At 44.2% G+C, this 16382-nt stretch overlaps 2 protein-coding genes across 7 annotated transcripts in view; one reads left to right on the top strand and one right to left on the bottom strand.

Annotated features, from left to right (window-relative positions):
- Window positions 1–2810, top strand: part of lnx1 (ligand of numb-protein X 1) — a 72489-nt gene extending 69679 nt beyond the window's left edge. For all 3 annotated transcript variants that reach the window (XM_023999300.2, XM_023999301.2, XM_023999302.2), the window contains 2 exons: window positions 1445–1603; window positions 1840–2810. In XM_023999300.2, coding sequence (XP_023855068.1) covers window positions 1445–1603; window positions 1840–1975 — 295 coding nt within the window. In that variant the 3' untranslated portion in view covers window positions 1976–2810. The remainder of the gene's footprint in view (window positions 1–1444; window positions 1604–1839) is intronic.
- Window positions 2811–2883: 73 nt separating this feature from the next.
- The window catches only part of LOC111972313 (pre-mRNA 3'-end-processing factor FIP1), a 50634-nt gene continuing 37135 nt past the window's right edge, over window positions 2884–16382 (bottom strand). For all 4 annotated transcript variants that reach the window (XM_023999307.2, XM_023999305.2, XM_023999304.2 and 1 more), the window contains 2 exons: window positions 3387–3533; window positions 2884–3289 (listed from right to left, as the gene is read on the bottom strand). In XM_023999307.2, coding sequence (XP_023855075.1) covers window positions 2976–3289; window positions 3387–3533 — 461 coding nt within the window. In that variant the 3' untranslated portion in view covers window positions 2884–2975. The remainder of the gene's footprint in view (window positions 3290–3386; window positions 3534–16382) is intronic.

Genomic DNA, 16382 nt, shown 5'->3' with positions numbered 1-16382 from the left:
AGGATAGAGGGAACAATAAATGGAACCAAATACAGGCACATCCTTGATGAGAACCTGCTTCAGAGTGCAAACGATCTTAGACTGGGGTGAAGATTTACATTCCAACAGGACAATGACCCCAAGCATACAGCCAAAGCAACACTGGAATGGCTTCAGAACAAGAATGTGAAAGTCCTCGAGTTGCCTAGCCAAAGCCCAGACTTGAATCCCATTGAAAATTTGTGGAAAGACTTGAAGATTGCTGTTCACCGCCAACACCCATCAAATTTAAGAGCTTGAAAAAATCTGCAAGGAAGAATTGGGGAAAAATCCCCAAATCCAGATGTGTAAAGTTGATACAGGCATACCCAAGACGACTCAAAGCTGTAATCACTGCCAGTGGTGCTTCTACAATGTATTAACCCAGGGGTGTGAATACTTAAGTAAATTATATATTTATGTATTCAATTTGCACAAATATCTAAAAACATGTTTTCACTTTGAGTATGGGGTATTATGTGTAGCTGGGTGTGAAAAAAATATTTGACTCATTTTGAATTCAGGCTGTAACAACAAAAGGTGGATTAAGTCAAAGGGTATGAATACTTTCTGAAGGCACTGTACTTGAGCTGATCAACATGGCTTGTTATTTGAGTGAGGGCCTCAATGAAAAGCTCAGGCCAACAACTAAGAGAGGATATAGAGATCTCAGGATGTACAGGCTACATTACAAGGCCGATATGGGAGATGGAGGTTGATGACAGAATGATGAATAGACACTACTGTGTACATCGTCAGGCCTTATCTCCATGGCCTTCACTGTCTCTTGCTCATCCTCACATCCCAGTCTCAGACATTGGTCACTGACACTCTCATCCCCTGTCCCCCCCTCCCTCCCTTTTTTTCTCCTCATGCTCTTTTAAGCAGCTTAGGGTATTAATAAACCCCTTCAATCACTCTCTTTTGGACAGAGGTCAGACTGGCAGAGTGAGGGGTATTCCCGTTTCTCATCAGATCTGCCACTACTGGTATAAAAGTGCTCTTACTGTAAAAAATGTATAAAATACAGGAGTAGCTAAAACTCAATTTCTCCACAACCAGCAAAATGTATAAGAAAAGGGAAAACCAACTAGTGAATCACCATGGGAATTCAGTCCAGAAGGGCAACGGTTCTAACAGGATTTAAATGCAATTTTCACTCACCCCTGGGCAGTGTAAGAGACTGATACTAAAATCGCTCCCTTCTCAGCGCTGTATTTTCACAGCTTTGCCTTACCTGTGGGGAAAAGTAATTTCCCCATTCTCATTGGACGACGGCCAAGCAGTTGTTTTTTCTGACAGACTTCCACTGGACTCTGCAATCTCACTGCTGCATACAGTATGTGCACATAGTAATGGCTGAGCACACATTTGGATGCTGGCGGCAGTCTAGAGATTTCCTAAGCTCCGTTTTTGTCCTTTGCAGGCACCTGTACTGCTGCAAAGATATTGTGCTGCGCCGGAGCGCCTCTGGCAGCCTAGGCTTCAGCATCGTGGGGGGGCAGGAGGAGGTCAACTGCAATCAGTCCTTCTTCATCCGCTCCATCGTGGAGGGCACGCCAGCCTACAACGATGGCAGGATACGGTACGGACTACTAAACCTAGGACACACACTGGCCAAAGAACCTATATAACTGGCTAATGCATGTCTGCTGAATCTTCTATTTTTCTGTGACAAATGATATGCAGTATTGGCCTAATCATTACAGTAGTCTTGTATTTACACATTGCAAGTGTTGCTCTATGGGTCTGCTGTACTAGACTGAGTCCATCTCTGCATTAACCCCTCCTCTCTCTCGCTCGCTCACTCTGTTTGTGTAGGTGTGGGGACATTCTGCTGGAGGTGAATGGAAAGACTACGTGGGGGATGACCCACACAGCCCTGGTGCGTCTACTGAAGGAGCTGCGAGGCAGAATCACCCTGACCATCGTGTCCTGGCCAGGCAGCTTGCTGTAGCCCTGCTGCAGTCGCAGAGCCATGGGGAGGGGCCAACACTGACCAAGGAATGTGGGTGGGGCTTTAGACTGGCTTACAACGCTGAGCCCTACCTTATGGGATGGGCTTACACTAGTGATGTAGCTATGGAAGGCAGACCTTAGAACCCTGACTCCCGATGGACAGCTGAGACTTTGGGGAGTTCAGAGGGGGCCAATCAACCATGTGACAGGAGTTTGCCCAAACCACCCGAGACACTGAGCTGCGAGGATGTGGATCTACCCCTGGTGGCCCTACCCCTGGTGGGTGGTTGGATGGGGAAACAAGTTGCCAATTCCATTAGTTCTATGTTAGAGTATGCATTTAATTGGACTCGCATTTCTTTACTGTAACTGTTGGATGTCAAAAAATATATATACTGATTCAAGTACTGATTCTCTTTCTTTTCACGTTTGTTTGATGGCCTTTGAATATATTCTTCGTTATGTTTGTACTGACAGTGGCTTTAATCTTCATCTGTTGAGACTGAGGACACATTGCCAAGTAGTCGTCTGTGTTGAGATGTTTTCAGAAGCTGTTGCTAAATTATCAAACCACTGGCAAAAAAAGTATAGTAAAAAATAAAGTAAAAATGTGTTCATAATCTGTTAAAAGTAATATTAAGGTAAAATTGTGGAGGCCTTACTGATTTTCCTACTTTTGAGAAGAAAAAAAACAAACTGACTTGGTTTCTGTGTGTGTTTCCGTGGATGAGTCTGGTCTAGGACCATCGAACACAGTTGTCTCACGCTTCGGCCTACGTAGTATATCTGATGGTACCTTTGGTAAAATAATCAATAAAGTCATTTGAAAAGGACACTTGTCAGAGCTTTGGCAAGAGTTGGGGTTCACGTGAAATGACCTGGGATAAGATATTTAACACAGCGCACTCAAATTTGAACAATCAACTGAGGTCCAGTCAGCTCCTTTATCCAAACATATCTCTTAAATTCAATAAAACAAAACACGTATCTCAGATGAGTCAAAATATACAAGTTGTATACAACGTATACATAAAACAATGCTTTGGGTTTTTCACCTTCAAAGTGAACTGAAATATATTAGAGGAGCAGTCCAGTGTCTGATATGTTAAACAGAATGCCTGAGGGTCACAGCGGGTCCCCCTATTGGCTGGTGAGAGGGACAGAGAATCACTCTGTGGGCTCTGATTGGTTCTCCTGGTCAGCAGAGAGTTCCTGGCTGGGCTCCTTGTCCTCTCTGCTCCTCTTGACCTTCTTGTGTTTGTGTCTTCGATGACTGTCCCCCTCCTCACTCTCATGTCTCCTCCTGCTGCTACTGTTAACACACAGACAGACAATCACTGGTTACTTACACTGTCTACCTAAACATTCCGGTGTCTACTGTGTGTTAAGAGTGTGGATGTGTGTTGTACCTGCTTGAGGACTTGTGTCTCCCCTCCTCTTTGTCTCTGTGTCTCTTCTCTCGGTGTCTCTCTTCTTTCTCTCTGCTGGATCTCTCGTGGTGGTGGCGGTCATATCCTCTCTCCCCATAGTCCCTGTGCCGGTGCCGATCCTCCTCACTGCAATAACAACTCACTGGTCAATAACCCCAAACACTGCTTCCTCGCTGAAACATTGAGCCTTCTTATTGGACAATGGACACCACAGTGGCAAAAAAATTGTGATAAGCCAGGTAACATGATTCTATTGGCCCATTTTCTCTGCTCTCTGCCCAGGCGATACCAGCACCTTTAACCAAATCTCTGTTTGGCTTTAGTTTAATAGCATGGTGTGGTACAGCCTTTGAGGAACAAAGCCCACCCCTGTCCTCCTGTGACCTTTAGATGAAAGCAACAGCAGCATCCCCCTATCCTCTGGACTCAAATACAGCTCCATTATTTACTGGAGGACTCCTGGTCCAACAGGGCCATGCTCTTTCACACCATCATTCACTAACTCACACCTTCCCTCCCCTCTCACGACCTCAGCAGTGTCTTTGTCACACACACACACACACACACAGTGGCGGGGTGTTTTTTATGCTGCAGAGCTGCAGGTACGACACAGTGACAGCAGCTGAAACAGGCATTCACCTCCAGTCTTCTAAAGCAGGGGTTAAAAAAAACAACATCTATGTCAAGGACTAGGGCTGGGTGATATACCGTATTTTATTATACAGTACCAGTTAAAAGTTAGGACACCTGCTCATTCCAGGATTTTTCTTTATTTTTATACGTTCTACATTGTAGAATAATAGTGAAAACATCTAAACTATGAAACACATATGGAATCATGTAGTAACCAAAAAAGGTGTTAAACAAATCAAAATGTTATATGAGATTCTTCAAAGTAGCCACTCTTTGCCTTGACAGCTTTGCACACGTTTAGCATTCTCTCAACCAGCTTCATGAGGTAGTCACCTGGAATGCATTTCAATTAACAGGTGTGCCTTGCTAAAAGTTGTGGAATTTCTTTCCTTCTTATTGCGTTTCAAATCAAACTTTGTCACAGGCGCCAAATACAACAAGTGTAGACCTTACCGTGAAATGCTTACTTTCAAGCCCTTAACCAACTGTGCAGTTCAAGAAGAGTTAAGAAAATATTTACCAAATAAACTAAAGTATAAAAATTATGAAAACACAATAACATAACAGTAACGAGGCTATATACAGGGGGTACCGGTACCAAGTCAGAGTGCGGGGGGACAGGTTACTTGAGGTAATATGTGCATGTAGGTAGGGGTGAAGTGACTATGCATAGATAATAAAACAGTGAGTAGCAGCAGTGTACAAAACAAATGGGGGGCGTGTCAATGTAAATAGTTCGGTGGCCATTTGAATAATTGTTCAGCAGTCTTATGGCTTGGGGGTAGAAGTTAAGGAGCCTTTTGGTCCTAGACTTGGAGCTCCGGTACCGCTTGCCGTGCGGTAGCAGAGGAAAACATTCTGACTTGGGTGCCTGGAGTCTCTGACAACTCTATGGGCTTTCCTCTGACACCGCCTATTATATTAGGTCTTGGATGGCAGGAAGCTTGACCCCAGTGATGTACTGGACAGTACGCACTACCCTCTGTAGTGCCTTAAGGTCAGATGCCGAGCAGTTGCCATACCAGGCGGTGATGCAACCGGTCAGGATGGTCTCGAATGTGCAGCTGTCTCCTGAGGAGGAAAAGGTTTTGTCATGACCTCTTCACGACGGTCTTGGTGTGTTTGGACCATGATAGTTTGTTGGTGATGTGGACACTAAGGAACTTGAAACTCTCGACCCGCTCCACTACAGCCCCGTCGATGTTAAATGGGGGCCTGTTCGGCCCGCCTTTTCCTGTAGTCCACGATCAGCTCCTTTGTCTTGCTCATGTTGAGGTAGAGGTTGTTGTCCTGGCACCACACTGCCAGCTCCTCCCTATAGGCCGTCTCATCGTTGCCGGTGATCAGGCCTACCACTGTTGTGTCGTCAGCAAACTTAACAATGGTGTTGGAGTCGTGTTGGGCCACACAGTCGTGAGTGAACAGTGAGTACAGGAGGGGACTAAGTACACACCCCTGAGCCAATCAGCTGTGTTGTGACAAGGTAGGGGTGGTATACAGAAGATAGCCCTATTTGGTAACAGACAAAGTCCATATTAATGGCAAGAACAGCTCAAATAAGCAAAGATAAACGATAGCCATTACTTTAAGACAAAGGTCAGTCAATCCGGAAAATTAAGAACTTTCAAAGTTTCTTTAAGTGCAGTCGCAAAAACCATCAAGCGCTATGATGAAACTGGCTCTCATGAAGACCGCAACAGGAAAGAATAACCCACAGTTACCTATGCTGCAGAGGATACATTGATTAGAGTTACCAGCCTCAGAAATTGCAGCCCAAATAAATGTTTCATCGAGTTCAAGTAACAGACACATCAACTGTTCAGATGAGACTGTGTGAATCAGGCCTTCATGGTTGAATTGCTGCAAAGAAACCACTACTAAAGGACACCAATAAGAATAAGAAACTTGCCTGGGCCAAGAAACACGAGCAATGTGCATTAGACTGGTGGAAATCTGTCCTTTGATCTGATGAGTCCAAATTTGAGATTTTTGGTTCCAACCGCCGTGTCTAAGTGAGACACAGAGTAGGTGAACGGATGATCTCCATCATGTGTGGTTCCCACCGTGAAGCATGGAGGAGGAAGTGTGATGGTGCCACTGTCAGAGATTTATTTAGAATTCAAGGCACACTTAACCAGCATGGCTACCACAGCATTCTGCAGCAATACACCATCCTATCTGGTTTGCGCTGGTGGGACATCATTTGTTTTTCAACAGGACAATGACCCAACCCACCTCCAGACTGTGTAAGGGCTATTTGACCAAGAAGGAGAGTGATGGAGTGCTGCATCAGATGACCTGGCCTCCACAATCACCCGATCTCAACCCATTTGAGAAGGTTTGGGATGAGTTGCGCAGAGTGAAGAAACAGCAGCCAACAAGTGCTCAGCATGGGAACTCCTTAAAGACTGTTGGAAAAGCATTCCAGGTGAAGCTGGTTGAGAGAATGCCAAGAGTGTGCAAAGCTGTCATCAAGGCAAATGGTGGCTACTTTGTTTAACACTTTTTTGGTTACTAAATGATTCCATATCCGTTATTTCATAGTTTTGATGTCTTCACTATTGTTCTACAATGTAGAAAATAGTAAAAATAAAGAAAAACCTTTGAATGAGAAGGTGTGTCCAAACTTTTGACTGGTACTGTAAATCAATATTGACGCACAGACCGGTTTGAGTCTTTACTTTACCTTCTATAATGGTATATCCATGTTTGTTAAATGTGATATGAACTCCGGTGCGTATAATGTCTGTATCTTCTATTTTGTCTTTCTTAGAAAGGTGTTGCTACAATAATTTGTGTTAGCTGCTAATGCTAATCGCTAGTTAGCTGGCTAGCTAGATTGGTACATGTACTAAGAGTGGAGAGCAAACATAGCTAACTAATACTGCCTGGTACCAGTGTTGGTATTTGTATTTATTATGGATCCCCATTAGCTGCTGCCTTGCTTTTCCTGGGGTCCAGCAAAATTAAGGTAGTTTATACAATTTTAAAAACATTACAATACATTCCCTCCACCACATTTCTACAGTACAAAACCCATGTGTATGTATGCATGTGTCTGTGCCTATCTTTGTTGCTTCACAGTCCCAGCTGTTCCATAAGGTGTATTTTAAACGTATTTGTTATTTTTCTAAATCTAATTTTACTGCTTGCATCAGTTACTTGATGTGGAATAGAGTTCCATGTAGTCATGGCTCTATGTAGTACTGTGCGCGTCCCATAGTCTGTTCTGGACTGTGGCATGTATTGTGGGGTATGCATGGGTGTCCGAGCTGTGTGCAGGTAGTTCAAACAGACAGCTCGGTGCATTCAACATGTCAATACCTCTCATAAATAAAAGTAGTGATGAAGTCAATCTCTCCTCCACTTTGAGCCAGGAGAGATTGACATGCATATTATTAATATTAGCTCTCCGTGTACATCCAAGGGCCAGCCGTACTGCCCTGTTCTGAGACAATTGCAATTTTCCTAAGTCCATTTTTGTGGCACCTGACCACACGACTGAACAGCAGTCCAGGTGCAACAAAACTAGGGCCTGTAGGACCTGCCTTGTTGATAGTGCTGTTAAGAAGGTAGAGCATTGCTTTATTATGGACAGACTTCTCCCAATCTTAGCCACTGTTGTATCAATATGTTTTGACCATGACAGTTTACAATCCAGGGTTACTCCAAGCAGTTTAGTCACCTCAACGTGCTAAATTTCCACATTTCTTATTACAAGATTTAGTTTAGGATTAGGGTTTAGTGAATGATTTGTCCCAAATACAATGCTTTAAGTTTTAGAAATATTTAGGACTAACTTATTCCTTGTCACCCACTCTGAAACTAGGCCTAGATAAGATACAGTTGCACAAACATGCTTATCAGAGAGGAATAGGCAAAGGATGAATATGTTAGCTAGCTAGCTACATGTAGTAAGAAAACATGTAATGTAACATTAATTAAGGGTCACCTGGAAACACTGACCAACACTACCCTGTCAATAATTCCTCCCTGGTTTATTTATTCATTGTCATGTCAAATAACAATTTATTCAAGGTGTTGCCCACTATAGAATTACAATAATCATTATATTACCAAGATTCCAACAGTTCACCAATTAACTAGGCCTATATTTTTTGCCCATATCATGCTGCCTGGCACAGTGTGGAAATTATAATAAAAGTGCAGGAAATGCATAAATTGATGAAAATGCTGAAAATGTGTTTTGTTTGGAGTTGAATAGAACAGTATAAATTGAGAAAGCCCCCTTGAAATCACTTAGAAATTTGTGTTGCCACCCTAGGGTCATGAACTACTCAAACATATTTAGAACGTATATTATTCAAAAACATAAAATACCGTCAAAAATATTGTGATATGATATTTTGTCCATATCGCCCAGCCCTATCAAGGACCCCAAAATATGATTTAGCCCCTGGCCGAGGAACCCCTTAAAATAAAAACCGAAACAGCAATTAAGTTCCTGAAAGCTACATGAGACTCGTGAGCCGCGCAATGACTACCACTGGTTTACAGAGTGGAAGAGGCAAGTGCAACGGCTATTTGCATATTGGTGAAAAGTAGGGGTGGATAGGAAAGACAGTAAGACTGATCATTATTTTACCCAAAACATGTTTTGTAGGAATAATAAAACCAATATTTAAATTAGTGTAGATTTTTTGGGGTGCAAAAACCAACAAAATCTCACAATTTCTGCTGATCCCCTTACATGCAGACCAGACTGCTCGAGCGCGTGCGTCCTCGTGTGCATGTTGATCAAAACAAATTCTGAAACTATCTTAATTTTGGGACAGGTTGAAAAGCATTAAACATTTCAGGCAATTTAGCTAGCTAGCTTGCTGTTGCTAGCTAATTTGTCCTGGGATATAAACATTGGGTTGTTATTTTACCTGAAATGCACAAGGTCCTCTACTCCGACAATTAATCCACAGATAAAATGGAAAACCATTTGTTTCTAGTAATCTCTCCTCCTTCAGGCTTCTTCTTTGGACTTTATAGGGCGGTTGGCAACCAACTTTAAGGAGCATTACACCACCAACTGGACTGGAGTGTGGACCTCAGTTCATCTTTCAATCACCCACGTGGGTCTATGCTCCTAAAAACCAATGAGGAGATGGGAGAGACGGGACTTGCAGCGCATTAAGCGCCACAAATAGAACCAAGCTCTATTTTAGCGCCTGACTCACGCACGCGGTTTGGTCAGCATGTTACATGCTTCAGAACCCAGAAAATCCCTGTCCTAAAGGGCTGAAATCTCACAGAGCACAAGTGGTTGTTTCTATAATAATGACTACAGAGAAGAGAATACACATGTGTATTGGATTTCAAAATAGATTAGAGCAAGGATCTTTCAGTCCATAGGACTACGTAGTAGGAACGTGTGAAGACGGGGTTGCAGTGGATAGCTGCCGTTTTACGGGCTCCTGACAAATTCTACTATTTTGTGTCCCCCCCCCCGCTGGTCTTAACTATTTTAGTACATAATATTCCCGCCATCATTTCCTATGACCAAAAACAGCTTCTGGACATCAGAACAGATATCTACTTCAATGAGTCGGCAGCTGTGGATGTAATGCTCATTCCGGCCCTAACCCCCGGGACTCGAAAGAGGAAGAGTATAAACCCCCTCTATCCTCAGTTCAACTGGCGAACGTACAATCACTAGATAACAAAATGGACGATATCCGTTTGAGATGATCCTATCAATGGGACCTGAAGAACTGTAATATCCTGTGTTTCTCAGCGTAATGGCTGAACAAGGACAATATGCGTCTAGCTGGGTTTTCTAATCACTAAGACTGCACTAAACGAGCTGTATAGGGCCATAAGCAAACAAGAAAATACACATCCAGAGGCAGCGCTGCTAGTGGCCAGGGATTTTAATGCAGGGTTTCTGAAATTCATCTTACCTAAGTTTTACTAGCACGTCACCTGTGCAACCAGAGTAAAAAAAAAAAAATCTAAAATCGCCATTACTCCACACAAAGAAACACATTTACAAAGCGCTCCCTCACCCTCACTAGTGGTTAGAGCGTTGAACTAGTAACCGAAAGGTTGCAAGATCGAATCCCCGAGCTTACAAGGTAAAAATCTATCATTCTGCCCCTGAACAACCCACTCTTCCTAGGCAGTCATTGAAAATAAGAATTTGTTCTTAACTGACTTGCCTAGTTAAATAAAGGTAAAATAGCCTTCCACAAGCTTCCCACAAAAAGTTGGGAGAATTTTGGCCCATTCCTCCTGAGTCAGGTTCTCAGGCCTCCTAGCTCGCACATGCTTTTTCAGTTCTGCCCACAAATATTCTATAGGATTGAGGTCAGGGCTTTGTGATGGCCCTGAAGTTAATGTAAACTTCCGACTTCAACTGTATGTGGACACCTGCTCATCGAACATCTCATTCCAAAATCATGTGCATTAATATGGAGTTGGTCCCCCTTTGCTGCTATAACAGCATCCACTATTCTGGGAAGGCTTTCCACTAGATGTTGGAACATTGGTTCAGGGACTTGCTTCCATTAAGACACAAGAGCATTAGTGAGGTCGAGCACTGATGTTCGTAGTCAGCGTTCCAATTCATCCCAAAGGTGTTTGATGGGGTTGAGGTCAGGGCTCTGTGCAGGCCAGTCAAGTTCTTCCACACTGACCGACAAAACATTTCTGTGCGGACCTTGTTTTGTGCATGGGGCATTGTCCTGCTGAAACAAGTAAGGGCCTTCTCAAAACTGTTGCCACTAAGTTGGAAGCACAGAATCGTCTAGAATGTCATTGTATGCTGTAGCATTAAAGATTTCCCTTCACTGGAACTAAGGGGCCTAGCACAAACCATGAAAAACAGCGCCAGACAATTAAATACTCCTCCACCGAACTTTACAGTTGGCACTATGCATTGGGGCAGGTAGTGTTCTCCTGGCATCTGCCAAACCCAGATTTGTCCGTCGGACTCACAGAGGGTGAAGAATGATTATTCACACCAGAGAATGCGTTTTCATTGCTCCAGAGTCCAATGGCGGCGAGCTTTACACCACTCCAGCCAACTCCTGGCAATGCGCACGGTGATCTTAAGCTTGCTGCTTGGCCATGGAAACCCATTTCATGAAGCTCCCGACGAACAGTTCTTGTGCTGACGTTGGTTCCAGAGGCAGTTTGGAATTCGTTAGTGAGTGTTGCAACCGAGGACAGATGATTTTTACACCCTCTACGCCCTTCACCACTTGGCGGCCCCGTTTTGTGAGCTTGTGTGGCCTACCACTTCTAGGCTGAGCCGTTGTTGATTCTAGATGTTCCACTTCACAAAATCAAACACAGTTGACCGGGGCAGCTCTAGCTGGGCAAATTGATGAACTGAGACTTGTTGGAGAGGTGGCATGCTATGGAGATTGCATGGCTGTGTGCTCAATTTTTTTTACACCTGTCAGCAACGAGAGTGGCTTAAATAGCCGAATCTAGTAATTAGAAGGGGTGTCCACATACTTTTGTATAAGCATCCGCTTCATCGGACCACCTCCGTATTGAGCGTGTCACTGGTACTTCCTGTGTTTGGGTTTTTGCTTGTAATCAGGAATTAAGAGGATAGAGTAATGGTCTGATTTGCCAAAGGGAGGGAAACACCTTGTATGATTTTCTGTGTGTGGCGTAAAAGTGATCAAGAATTTTGTGGCCTCTAGTTGCAGAGGTGACATGCTGGTAAAAATGTTCAAACATATTTCAGTTTCCCTGCATTAAAATCACCGGCCACAAGAAATGCTGCCTCTGGATGTGCATTTTCTTGTTTGCTTATGGACCTATACAGCTCTTTGAGTGTGGTCTTAGTGCCAGCATCAATTTGTGGTGGCAAATAGACTGCTACAGAAAATATAGATGAAATCTCTTGATAAATACACTGAACAAAAATAAACGCAACATGCAACAATTTCCAAGATTGTACAGTTCATATAAGGAAATCAGTCAATTCAAATGAATTCATTAGGCCCTAATCTATGGATTTCACATGACTGGGAATACAGACACGCATCTGTTGGTCACAATCAGCTTTTTTTTTTTTTTAAAGGTAGGGGTGTGGATCAGAAAATCCTTCAGTATCTGGTGAGACCAGCATTTGTCTCATGCAGTGCGACATCTCCTTCGCATAGAGTTGATCAGGCTGTTGATTGTGGCCTGTGGAACGTTGTCCCACTTCTCTTCAATGGCTGTGCGAAGTTCCGTAATACTGGAACACACCGTTGATCCAGAGCATCCCAAACATGTAACGTGTATTTTGTTTAAAGCTCTGACGAAGGCAAAGAGAACAAGAAACACTTTTCAATGAGATACTGGCCGTGTCCGAATACCAATGTAAGACAGCACTGCAGTGGATAGTATCTATCTTACTAAAGTAGTAAGTATTGGGGATACCATCTTTGCCCTGGATTCATGGACAGGAGTCTCAAAATGTCCATGTCCATTTGCAGGAAGACCGATTGAATTTACAAAATGCTCCGTTATTAAAATAAATACATGTTTTGTTCCATGAAGTAATCCAACAATATGTACACCGCCATCTTTTTAATTTCAAGTCTTCTCTCATTGATCGAGACAGTCGTCTGTCATTATAACATGTGGCACTTTGGGGTGGACCACCTGTCTCAATCAATTTGAAAAGATTGCGGTGTACACAGTTGGATTACCTCATGGACCAAAATAGAGATTTATTTGAAATATTTTCTATATTGAAACGGACCCACTGCAACTGAATAGAGACATTTTACGAGAAGCGAGGACGAAGATAGTATCCCCAATACCAGGATAGTTGAAGCATTTCTATCAACGTTTTGTATAGCCACACCTGTAACTACCAGTATAATGGCCCAACATTTTTGGGTTAAATCACATTATCTTACGTTCCAATCTATAGCTAGTAGTGAGGGTGATTGAAGCCAAACCAGAGGTGCGTTGAACAAGGGAAAAAGTTTGCTAACTCTAGCTGACATATTAAAAAACAACTTGCCAGAGAGAGCGAGATAGAGAGCGAGAAAGAATTGGAGAGGGCACTAGAACAGTCTGTAGCACCCTGCATCACCCAACTAGAATCTGAAGTTAAATGTCTACTGTTTGCTGATGATCTGGTGCTTCTGTCCCCAACCCAGGGGGGCTGTGAACGATCTGAGAGGCAAGAAGGGCGTTCTACCAGAGAGAGAGTGAGCTAAGGTTAAAGGACTCATTAAATATTTGGGCACTGGCAGTTCTTCTATTACCAGTGGGAGTGCAGACCTGAAGGCCTGTTTACAGTCTTCCACAGTTGTTAGTGCTAACACACTTATACCCACTTCACACAGAGTCACTGTAACTGTGAATGAATAAGCGAGTGCTTCCTAGTGCAGGTTTAATACAGGAACAAATGCATGAGTGAGAATGAGCTGTGTCACTGTAAGCCTGGGGAACAAGAATGCATTTCCAAATTCAGTCTCCATTAACACTGAACAGATACAAGCCACCTGTGTAGATGTGTCAGAAAGAGAAAGTGTGTAACTTTTACATATGGATTACTATTATAAACACTCAGAACACTAATACAATCCCTGTGTGTGTGTGTGTGTGTGTCCCAACCCCACCCTATCTCTTCTCCCCATCAGAGTGGGGATGTGGTCTGGATGTGGCTTTTGTGTGTGTGTGTGTGTGTGTGTGTGTGTGTGTGTGTGTGTGTGTGTGTGTGTGTGTGTGTGTGTGTGTGTGTGTGTGTGTGTGTGTGTGTGTGTTATCCTGCCAGCTGGAGAGAGGACAAACCCAGCCCCTCCATAATGAGCTACAGGGATGAGATCAGATTCAGAGGACAAGTGTTCACCAAATGGCCAACCAGCTGCCCAGGGTTGTCTGCACCGGGCAGAAGAGACAGAGAAAATGTGCTAGTGAGTGTAAAATGTGTGAGTGGTCGGTGTCTTTAGGAGGTGAGCCTGACCGTTCTGTGTTGCATTAGCTAGTGTTAACCTAGGTGCTAACTCCCAAACATGCCTGGCTGGTGGTCGTGCCAGAAGCTGGCGCCCAGAGGGCTCTGCCTCAGAGCCTATCAGTGGTGCTAAGTAGAGCCCTTAAAGAGCAGCCTGCACAGAACATAGACCACTGACACCACAATGCAACCAGGGTGGCCATAGGCCAGAAGGGATGAGCCTCTGCTGCCAACACAGACAGAATACATCCCTCACTACTCCAAATAGATACCTTCGGCACACCTCCATGTACCCAACATGCATCATGCCATGTGATCAGAATGTGGCGCGGGCACACACACACACACACATTGGAGGCATGACCACCCTGGGAGACAGGGAAACAGGAGCTACCCATGGGGACCAGAACAGAACCACAGTGGCTTTAAGAGCAGTTCTGTCTGTTCCAGTGGGCCTGTCACACACATGGCTGGCCCTCCCTGACTTCCTCCTCTCCTCCTGCGGTTACGTTACAGCCTCACAGCCCCTCTTCCCTCATATGACACGAAACACAGCTCTCCTCCATATGATCCTCTACACGACCCACTGCAGCAGAGAGTTGCGACAGAAAGACACTAGATGAAGAACATCACTAGTCACAGTGTGTTTAGGAGGGAGACTGTGTGAATGTGTAGGGATTCTGTCAAGTAGGCACAGTGAAAGGGAGGGTTGGTAAGCTGCACGATATTGTGGGCATGAGAAGGAGTGAGTGAGCAAGAGGCAGGACGTGTGTATCATACTTGGCATTTGTCTGAGTTCATATAAATTAATGAGACATTTGGCTACTGGTCAACCCCACTGTGTGCTGTGGAAATGTAGGGCAGGTGAGTAGAGCACTGAAAATGTGAAAGTGTGTGGATGGTAGACTCAGACTGTAGGGCAGTAGAGTAGAGCACTGAAAATAGGCACTAGGTGAAAATAGGAACTAGGATCGCAGGGGAGCTCGTCATTCTGTATACTTCTGGCCCCTCTTTGGACACTGTGTTAACTAACCTCCAGACGAGCTTCAATGCCATACAACTCTCCTTCCGTGGCCTCCAACTGCTCTTAAACGCAAGTAAAACTAAATGCATGCTATTCAACCGATCACTGCCCGCACCTGCTCGCCTGTCCAGCATCACTACTCTGGACGGCTCTGACTTAGAATACGTAGACAACTACAAATACCTAGGTGTCTGGTTAGACTGTAAACTCTCCTTCCAGACTCACATTAAGCATCTCCAATCCAAAATGAAATCTAGAATCGCCTTCCTATATCGCAACAAAGCATCCTTCACTCATGCTGCCAAACATATCCTCGTAAAACTGACCATCCTACCGATCCTCGACTTCGGTGATGTCATCTATAAAATAGCCTCCAACACTCTACTCAACAAACTGGATGCAGTCTATCACAGTGCCATCCGTTTTGTCACCAAAGCCCCATACACTACCCACCACTGCAACCTGTACGCTCTCATTGGTTGGCCCTCGCTTCATACTCGTCGCCAAACCCACTGGCTACAGGTTACAAGTCTCTGCTAGGTAAAGCACCGCCTTATCTCAGCTCACTGGTCACCATAGCAGCACCCACTCATACCTGCTGGAGCGCATGCTACATCTCACTGGTCACCCCCAAAACCAATTCTTCCTTTGGCCGCATATCCTTCCAGTTCTCTGCTGCCAATGACTGGAACGAACTACAAAAATCTCTGAAGCTGGAAATACTTATCTTCCTCACTAGCTTTAAGCACCAGCTGTCAGAGCAGCTCACAGATRACTGCACCTGTACATAGCCTATCTATAATTTAGCCCAAACAACTACCTCTTCCCCTACTGTATTTATTTATTTTGCTCCTTTGCACCCCGTTATTTCTATTTTGCACATTCTTCCACTGCAAATCTACCATTCCAGTGTTTTACTTGCTATATTGTATTTACCTCGCCACCATGGCCTTTGTTTGCCTTTACCTCCCTTATCTCACCTCATTTGCTCACATTATTTGCTCACAAAAAAAGCCTTGGCCTCATGCATGTCAACATCAGAAGCCTCCTCCCTAAGTTTGCCTTACTCACCGCTTTAGCACACTCTGCCAATCCTGATGTCCTTGCCGAGTCTGAATCCTGGCTTAGGAAGGCCACCAAAAATTCTGAGATTTCCATACCCAACTATAACACTTTCCGTCAAGATAGAACTGCCAAAGGGGGAGGAGTTGCAATCTACTGCWGAGATAGCCTGCAAAGTTCTGTCATACTTTCCAGGTCTATGCCCAAACAGTTCGAACTTCTAATTTTAAAAATTAATCTCTCCAGAAATAAGTCTCTCACTGTTGCCGCCTGCTACCGACCCCCCTCAGCTCCCAGCTGTGCCCTGGACACCATCTGTGAATTGATCGCTCCC

This window comes from Salvelinus sp. IW2-2015, linkage group LG13 (assembly GCF_002910315.2).
Source record: "Salvelinus sp. IW2-2015 linkage group LG13, ASM291031v2, whole genome shotgun sequence".
Classification (NCBI taxonomy): Eukaryota; Metazoa; Chordata; class Actinopteri; order Salmoniformes; family Salmonidae; genus Salvelinus; species Salvelinus sp. IW2-2015.
The sequence above is the reverse complement of the archived record's forward strand: the minus strand, read 5'-3'. Positions and strand labels throughout refer to the sequence as shown.